The 9,101-nt window shown below is 41.9% G+C and overlaps 3 protein-coding genes across 3 annotated transcripts; all 3 read right to left on the reverse strand.

Moving 5' to 3' along the window:
- Nucleotides 1-3,621: 3,621 nt before the first annotated feature.
- Nucleotides 3,622-4,515, reverse strand: LOC141537837 (uncharacterized). The gene has a single exon (XM_074259019.1). The coding sequence runs from the start codon at nt 4,513-4,515 to the stop codon at nt 3,622-3,624; it is 894 nt and encodes a 297-aa protein (XP_074115120.1).
- A 212-nt stretch (nt 4,516-4,727) lies between these two features.
- On the reverse strand, nt 4,728-7,961 carry LOC141537838 (uncharacterized). The gene is made up of 2 exons (XM_074259020.1): nt 7,591-7,961; nt 4,728-7,350 (listed from the first exon to the last, which is right to left on the reverse strand). The coding sequence occupies exons 1-2, from the start codon at nt 7,959-7,961 to the stop codon at nt 4,728-4,730; spliced, it is 2,994 nt and encodes a 997-aa protein (XP_074115121.1).
- A 39-nt stretch (nt 7,962-8,000) lies between these two features.
- On the reverse strand, nt 8,001-8,357 carry LOC141537839 (uncharacterized). The gene has a single exon (XM_074259021.1). It carries the CDS (start codon nt 8,355-8,357, stop codon nt 8,001-8,003), a length of 357 nt encoding a protein of 118 aa, XP_074115122.1.
- Between the last annotated feature and the right edge of the window lie 744 nt (nt 8,358-9,101).

Here is a 9,101-nt window from a genome sequence, read left to right on the forward strand (position 1 = left end):
TAATCGCGAAAAATATAACTGGCCAGGAATGAAAAATAGTATCTATAATTACATCCGAGCTTATGAGATATGTCAGAAAAATAAACTCACGCGAACAAAAACAAAACAACCTATGTCCATCACCGATACACCTTTCGAACCTTTCAAAAAAATTAGTATAGACACAGTAAGACCCCTACCGATGACCCCTGACGGGAACGTACACATCCTAACAATCCAAGACAATTTTTCTAAAGCCGCAGCTGCAGTTCCTCTCCCCGATATCAGAGCAGTAACTGTTGCAGACGCTCTACTAAACCATTACATCACTCTTTACGGGTGCTTCTGAGTAATTCTCGCAGATAAGGGCACCTCATTTACAAGCAAACTCATCCAACAACTAGCTAAAGTCTTGAAAATCCAAAGAATAACTACCTCCTCCTATTATCTACAATCAAACGGAGCCCTAGAAAGATCTCATCAGCCGTTAGTCGATTACTTTCGGGCTTATGTAGATAAATTCAATAACAGGAATCGGTACATTCCAATGGCAATGCTAAATTATAATACCACGGAACATACAGCCACGAAATTTACACCCTACGTAATTTTGTACGGAAGAAAAGCTCGTAGTCCGACTCAATTTCCGGACTCTAGTAAAATCGAATCATATAACGATTATCTAGCAGACTTAATTAGTCGAATTTCAGAAATTCAACGAATATCTGCGGAAAATCTAACGAAAGCTAAATACGAGTCGAAAGTCCGATTCGACAAACATATACACCCGGCAATATTTAATGTAGGAGACCTTATATATACTTTAAAAGAGCCTAGGAAAAATAAATTAGAGCGTTATTATACCGGCCCATATGAGATAATTGAAAGAAACGAAATGGAGAATTTAATAATAGGAAAAGAAAACGGGACACGGAAATTACCCCACCCGAATAAGGCTAAAACAGCCAGCCGCGAAAAATTCGACTAAAAAGAACTTAAGTTGTTTGTTTTAGTATATATACGCAAAATTTTGTTGTATAATAGAAAATATGAACACTGTACTACTTTTCCTCCTGGGGCTTGGATACCAGGCATGGGGCGCAGAGGAAGTGAAAATAAAACCAATGAAAGTGAATCCGGGCCTATTATACTATCCGTTCTAGAGAATCCACCTCATCAGGAAAGAATAGCAAATAATTAGCTCAATTTACATCAAAAAACTAATAACTCGATATTCAAACCTGAATCAAAATCTATGGGAGGCTTATGGGATATGTTCTCTGAAATTTAATCATTCATTTTGCATGTCGTACCTAAGGACTAACACCCACCGAGAAATATATGTCGAAGTCGAACAAGCAAAACACCGGCTAAGACAGTTCCTCGAAGACCCACAACTTGAAGAATTACACCCACAGAACCGCACAAAAAGAGCACCGTAGTTCGGCTTCGTAGGCTCAATTGCACGGAAATTATTTGGGACTATGGACTACAGTGACAAGGAACATATCGCCAAAGAGCTAGACAAGTTATATCAAGATATCAGAGAACTAGTTCACCTGTCCCAAAATAACACTCACATTATTAAGAGCGAAATCAATGAGATCCTGAAACACGAAACAAACATAACCAACCGAATCAAAGAATTAGCTCGAACTTCAGCATCTCTACTACAATCAATAAATCAACAAGTACCCGACCTATAAAGGACTCAATTATTCTCAATGATAGGAGACAAATACATTCACCGGATGACTAACCACTTAAGAACTCTTAATAACGCAGAAAAAGCCATAGAGAAAGCAAAGTGGGGCAAACTGACCTATTTAACAGTGTCAGGCAAACAGCTAAACCAAGCGACCGTGGACATGATCAGAAAACATCCGACTTTAAATCCACCACAACCTCTGGACCACATGGACATTAACACGCTGGCAAAAGTATCAACGACAGAAACAGGAAAAACGAACGCTCACTTCCTGATAATAATAACCGTACCACTCTTCAAACAAACACCATGGCTAGCATACGAACTAAAATCATTTCCCAAGCCCGAGAAAATTGAAGACCAAATATCAACATTGACGATTCAACCTACATCAAAATATCTTGTGACAGAACCAGCATTTGAAGAATACTTTCTCGCCGAACAAGACTATGTCAACAACTGCAAGCTCATTCGACCAGATATGGCCTGCCCAACCGACATCCCAACAAAAATTACTAAACTAGAAAATGAAGTAGATTGCGAAATGGAGTTACTAATAAACCCGAAAACCGAAAATCTCAGAGAATGTAACGTAAGGATAATCGCCAAATGTAAACTAATCTAGATAAAAAGGAATGAGATAAACACATGGGCATACTCAACGAGCAAAGAGGGAAACATCCAGTGGAAATGCCCAGAACTGACAACCGTGTTCAGTACTAATACCGGCACCTTCCTTCAAACTTGGATAGGTTTTCTTACAATTAAGTGCAATTGTTGGTCTTGAAAAAGACCGTTGTGGTGTAGTATTCTAGAGATGACTTGTAAGCCACATGCTCTTTAATAAGAGCCTCAATTATTTGATGGCCTTGAAAAAGACCGGTGTCGTTAAGACTACGTAGTAGTCTTGAGATGACTTATTCTCACTCTCAAAATGGGAGTGAGGAATAATTAGTTCTAAAAAGAACTGTTTCAATGTTAGCCCTCAAAAGGACTGTTTTGATGATACTAGTCAGTAGTTAGCTTAGCCGAGATGATCCAAGTTGGCTCGATTGTTGAGTTGCGGATATACAAGCCTCGCACGCTTGGTATCCGAAACACTGCACTGTATAGTAAGCCTTGCTCGCTTACTGTAGACTGTTGGCTTCTTCCTTCTTCCTTCTTCTTCTTCTTCTTCTTCTTCTTGGTTTTGCTCAGTGGTTAGAAGTGGACTGTGTTGTAGCTCTCCTCGCTGCCTCTTTTTAAACAGTCTGGTGATTTGAGAGTGAATTAGAGTCGGTCAATTCACTGGCCCGGCAGCTCCGATGGACTGAGTGGGGGTTTCTAAGGTAGCGGCCCAATAACAATTTAGAATAATTTCCCACTATAAATAGAATAATTTTCCACTAGCTCTCTCGTTAAGGTCCGTGCTTTTGTTAGTACCATGACTAGCTCTCTAGTCATGGTCCGTGCGATTTTTGATGCCAAATGATGATTTTGGCTTTTTTCAACATTCTCTCCCCCAAATTCTGCAGGAATGCAGAATTTCAATCAGACGACTCTTGGTGAGGAGCTAGTGGGAGAAGAGCTAACTTGACAATTGGTCGAGTAAGAATTGATGTAGCGGTCTTGAGAGTGACTACTCGAGTAAGTCCATCTTTCCCAGGGTGAAGTTGGATTACTCTCGCCAGAGGCCATTTTGAAGGAGGAAGTCTTTCATCTGTTATTAAAACTAAAGACCCTAGTTTGATATTGTCTTGTTGGTTGCGCCACTTTGAGATGGACTGATGTGCAGATAAGCATTCTGCTGACCATCTGTTCCAGAATTGTTGGAATCGTTCCTGTATCCTTTGAAATTGAGATAATCTTGATTCGTTCACGGAAGTTAGAGATGGTTCAGGTATGGAGTTGAGCGCAGCTCCTCGAATGAAATGGCCTGGAGTTAGGGCTGAGAGTTATTCTGGATCATCTGATAAAGCACTGAGAGGTCTTGAGTTAAGTACTGCTTCAACTTGTGCTAGGAGAGTAGAAAAATCTTCAAATGTGAAGCTGGTTTCTGATATTGACGATTGGAGATGACGTTTGACAGATTTCACTGCAGCTTCCCATTTTCCTCCCATGTGAAGTGCTCCTGGGGGATTAAATTTCCAATTTGTACCATCATTAGTGAGTAGACGTTGAAGCTCTTTTGATTCTGAGGTAGCCTTGGAGAAGAGACGTTTCAATTCATTGTCAGCTCCTTTGAAATTAGTTCCACAATCACTATGTAGTGTTTTGCAGATTCCTCGTCGGCTAGAAAATCTTCGAAATGCCTTCAAGAAGGCTTCAGTTGAGTAGTCTGAGACTGCTTCAAGATGAATTGCTGACGTTGAGAAACAGACGAAGACTGCTATCCACCCTTTAAATTTCTTTGCACCTCTTCCCTGAAATGTCTTCAATGTGATTGGTCCAGCGTAATCAACTCCAGTTGTTTCAAAAACTAATGATGGAGTTACTCGAGATGACGGTAGAGGAGCCATGAGTTGTTGTGTTCGGACTGCTCGGATTCGGGCGCAGACTAAACAGTGTTGGATAAAAGACTTGATTGGAGCTCTTCCTCCTAATATCCAACATTGACGTTGTAGGTACATTAGTGTAAGTTGAGTGCCACCGTGGAAGGTCCGGGCATGAGCATCTGCGATGAGAAGTTCAGAAAGTTTACATTGTCGAGGTAAGATGGGTGGGTGCTTGCTGTCATGATCAAGTTGAGAATTTTGAAGACGTCCTCCAACTCGAAGTATACCTTGATGATCTAATCTTGCAGTTAGTCTGGAGAGGGCATGAGATTTTGCTAGGGGTTTTCCTGACATTATGGTGCTGATCTCGGATGAGAAGTATGCTTGCTGAGTTGCTTTTATCCAAAATAGTTTTGCTTTCTCTAAGTCTGCCGGTCCAATTGGAGATGTTGATACGTTCGAGTTGGGGATCCGCTTGAAACATGAGATGGCTCGTTGACATAGTGCTGTTATTCGTAGTAACTTGTTGAGGTCTTTGCGAAAGGTCTTTACACATGGAAGATCGATCAAGTCCCAGATCTTGTTGGTTGTATTACTGCTGTTAATGAAATGCCAGGTCGTTCTTCTAGATCTTCTGTTGGAGATGGAGCTACTGAGATTGGCCAATGTTCAGGAGATTGAGCTAACCAAGGTGGACCTGTCCACCAGAGATGATGACTAATTAGTTGAGAGGCGTTTAGGCCTCTTGAAGCACAATCTGCTGGATTGAGTTTTCCGGACGTGTATCTCCAACAGGCGTTTGGAAGTGTTTGATGAATAGATGAAACTCTGTTTCCAACGTATTCTTTCCATTTCATGGGGTTATTTTTAACCCATGCAAGTGTTATTGAAGAGTCGGTCCATAGAAATACGGGGACATCTTGGAGTTCTAATGTAGATTGTGTATGCTTTATGAGATGGGCGAGAAGTACAGCAGCTGAAAGCTCTAATCGTGGAATGGTTAGTCGCTTGATTGGAGCGACTCTAGTTTTTGAGCAGACTAGAGTGACTTTCGACTTTCCTTGACAATCAGTGATCCTGAGATAAACAACAGCAGCCATTGCTAGCAGAGATGCGTCGGAGAATCCGTGGAGTTGTACCGAATAAAAATTGGATTGCAGATTAATCCATCTTGGTATTCGAAGTTCAGTTAACTTTGAGATGTCTTCTCGAAATTCGGCCCATTGATTTACTGTATCAGGGCAAAGTTGATCATCCCAATCAAGCTTCTCAAGCCAAAGTTGCTGGAGTAAAATTTTTGCTTTAATGACCACTGGAGAGATGAGGCCGAGAGGATCGAAGAGTTGAGCTACTTCTGAGAGAATTGATCTCTTGGTTATTACTGCACTTTCTGAGATGGAGCTTTGAAATGTAAACTGATCATGAGTTGATGACCAGGAGAGACCCAATACCTTTGATAATGATTCATCAAACGTGTGAAGCGATGACTTGTCCTCGGATTGAGATGTCGATGGAATAATAAACTCTTGTGTGTTGCTTTTCCATTTTTCTAGTGGAAGACATGCTGAAGCGCACATGCTGTTAAGCTGTTGAGCTATTGTGTTGAGATGGTCAATTGAATCAGCTCCACCTGAGATGTCATCAACATAACTGCCTTTTAGGATTGAATCAACTGCTAATGGGTAACTTTCCTTTTCATCTTCCACTAGTTGGAATAATGTTCTGCAAGCTAAGTATGGTGCTGATCGAGTTCCATACGTAACTGTTTTTAGTTGATATTCTTGGACTTCATTCTGTTGGTTGATCCAGAGAATTCGTTGTAAGTCCCAATCATCCTGATGGACTTGAATCTGTCGAAACATCTTGACTATGTCAGTCATGAAGATGAATTTGAAACGTCTGATGAACAGCAATACGTCAAATATATCTCTTTGAGTTTTTGGACCAGCATGCTGAATGTCATTGAGTGATACTTGTGAGGTGGTTTTACATGACCCGTTGAAAACGACTCTGAGCTTTGTAATAGTGCTTTGTTCTCGGAGAACTCCATGATGAGGTAGGTAGTAGACTTGTTTAGGTTCAGGGGCATCCTTTGGAACTGCTACCATGTGGCCTAATGTTTCATACTCGTGCATGAAGTCCATATACCGCTGTTTGAGAAGTCCGTCAGATTCCAGACGCTTGAGAAGTCGTTTCAAACAACGATAAGCGATAGCTCTGGAATCTCCTAACTGTGAGATTTCAGCTGATAGTGGTATTCGCACTACGTAGCGCCCTTCTTGGTTTCGTGAGAGTGTGCTAATGTAATAGTCTTCACATTGCGCTTCTGCTAAACTGAGAGATGGCTTTGTTTGATTTGGTACTTCTTCCTGAACCCAGAATCTTGTGAGGGAGTCTTGAAGCTCATCGTTTGTCACAGTATGAAGAGACCTGAGAGGGAGATTTCGTGCTTGAGATGATGCTGGTCCAAGAAAGGCCCATCCAAAGATTGTGTAAATTGCTAATGGCTCATCTGATTGCCCTTTAATTATTGGAGATGGTTCTAGTATTTGATTAAGCGTATCAGCCCCTATGAGGATTTCAACGTGTCCAGGCTTCAGGAAGTCTGGATCGGCTCTTTCTAGATTGCTCAGATGAGACCAATGCTGGTCTGTGATGGAGACTGATGGAATCTTAGTAGTGATTTGAGGCAGGATATGTGCTCTGAGATGGACTTGTTTATGTGAGATGCAAGACTCAATGGTTAAGTTCGTTTGACCAAGAGTTTTGCTTGAAGGCTGATTACCCACGCCTAGGATTGGTATCACAGCAGCTAGTTGGTTGAGTTTTGCTTCTTTAACTAGCTTGGCTGAGACTAATGTCAATTCTGATCCTGGATCGATGAGAAGACGAGTTGTATGTTTTTTCATGTTAGGAGATACTACTAATGCTTTGCAAGTAGCCAGGATTACTGCAGTTCTTGTGTTAATTGCTGATAAAGTTATTGCATTTGCCTGAGCAGGCAATTGCTCTGGTTGAGATGACTTGGAGATATCACTTATCTGAGATGACTGGTTTGCCTGAGCAGGCAACTGCTCGGGTTGAGATGACTTGATGATAGTAACCTTTTGAGATGACTGCTTATATTTGGTGATGTTGGTATCAGTTTGAGATGCTCTTGATCTGAGATGTCTTCCTGGCTTGAGATGACTGCGTGGGAGCGGAGATGACGATTGCCACCGTCATTGTGGAGCTGGCTTGTCTTCGGTTTGAGAAAGTTGAGATAGAGAAGATAATTTTTCAGAGAAGGCTGCAAGAGATGCTGGTTGTTCCTTGGGTTTTGTAAACAAGCCGTGCAACAATGTGTGATGGCGCTCTTTACACAGCTTACAACTTTGAGTGTTACTGCACTTGTACAAGTTGTGCCTACCTTAGCAGTTGTAACACAACCTCTCGGTCTTGACGAACTGAAGTTTTTCAGCGTCGGGCTTCGTTGAGAAGTCTTGACAGAAGGCAAGGTAATGATTCTTACCACAGTACTTGCAGGTGTTGTTCAAATCCTTCACCCATGGCTTTGTCTCAGCTTGAGATGACGTTCCAGGTTGGTCTGAGATGACGTGATGTACTCTTGATGGTTGAGATGGCCTAGTGTCTGGTTTTGTCTTCTTTGAAGCGGTCTTAGATTGCTCTTCGATGCTTTCCAGAGCTCTAGCAGCACCAGTTAGAAAGTCAGTTAACTGATCTAAGGATGGATACTCCGTTGCTGACCCAAGGTGCATTTCCCAATCTTCACGAGTCTTGGGGTCTAGATGGTGAGTCATGAGATGTACTATTATTGAATCCCATTGGACAACTGGAAGTCAGAGGGCTTTCAGTGAGTTGGTTGATTCAGAAACTACATTGAGAAGTGAATTGAGAGTAGCTGATGACCGAACTCCTGGTGTCTTCAAGCGCAGAAGCTTATCCAGTTGGGCTACGATGAGAAGTCTCTTGTTTTCATACCTCTTGACAAGCATGTCCCAAGCTACTTGAAAAGTATCGGCGGAGATCTTGATGTTGGAGATGAGACTTGCAGCATTTCCAGAGAGGCTATTTCGGAGATGAACAAACTTCTCTGCATTTAAGATAGCTGTGTTTTCGCCAATTAGTGAGACGAATAAATCTGAGAAAGCTCTCCAATCTCTGAAGTTACCAGAAAATGGTGGAATCGGAATCATGGGCAATGATGATGGTCTGACTGCTGTACCTCCGGTTGACTTACATTGGCAAGACTAGTTCCTCTAGGAGGGTTAGCTGCTTCGAGCTCTGAGATTCTTTCTTCCAAGGCAGCTTGGATATTAACAACGCACTGCATAGCAGTTTCGTAGGCGTTGTTCTTGATGTAAGGATCGTCTGATGGGATCTCAACCTTGGACAATATGATCTTTTCGTGCTCAGCTTCAAATTATTCCCAGTTTGTCTTGAGCATCAGCAATTTTGCCTTGGCCACGTGAATGTTGAAGTTGTGGTGAGCTTCTGCCTGGACTTCCTTCTGAAGAGACATGATGAAGGCATATTTGGACTGCTGCAGAGACAGTCTTGCCTGAAGTGCGGACATTATTGAGGATTTGAATAGCAAAACTTCCCGCAGCACCTAGTGCTCCGCAATGCGCAAAGTAGTGAAACCCAAACTCAAGAAATGCAACGCACACTCAGAGATATGTCTTGAGATGTCGCTGATCACTACCCAAGCTGAAGGAAGATCCGGCTCGAGGGACCACAAAATGTTCAGTACTAATACCGGCACCTTCCTTCAAACTTGGATAGGTTTTCTTACAATTAAGTGCAATTGTTGGTCTTGAAAAAGACCGTTGTGGTGTAGTATTCTAGAGATGACTTGTAAGCCACACGCTCTTTAATAAGAGCCTCAATTATTTGATGGCCTTGAAAAAGACCGGTGTCGTTAAGACTACGTAGTAGTC

This window comes from Cotesia typhae, unplaced genomic scaffold (assembly GCF_013202065.1).
Source record: "Cotesia typhae breed Kobodo isofemale line unplaced genomic scaffold, CoteBio_Ctyphae contig_17, whole genome shotgun sequence".
In the NCBI taxonomy this organism is placed as follows: domain Eukaryota; kingdom Metazoa; phylum Arthropoda; class Insecta; order Hymenoptera; family Braconidae; genus Cotesia; species Cotesia typhae.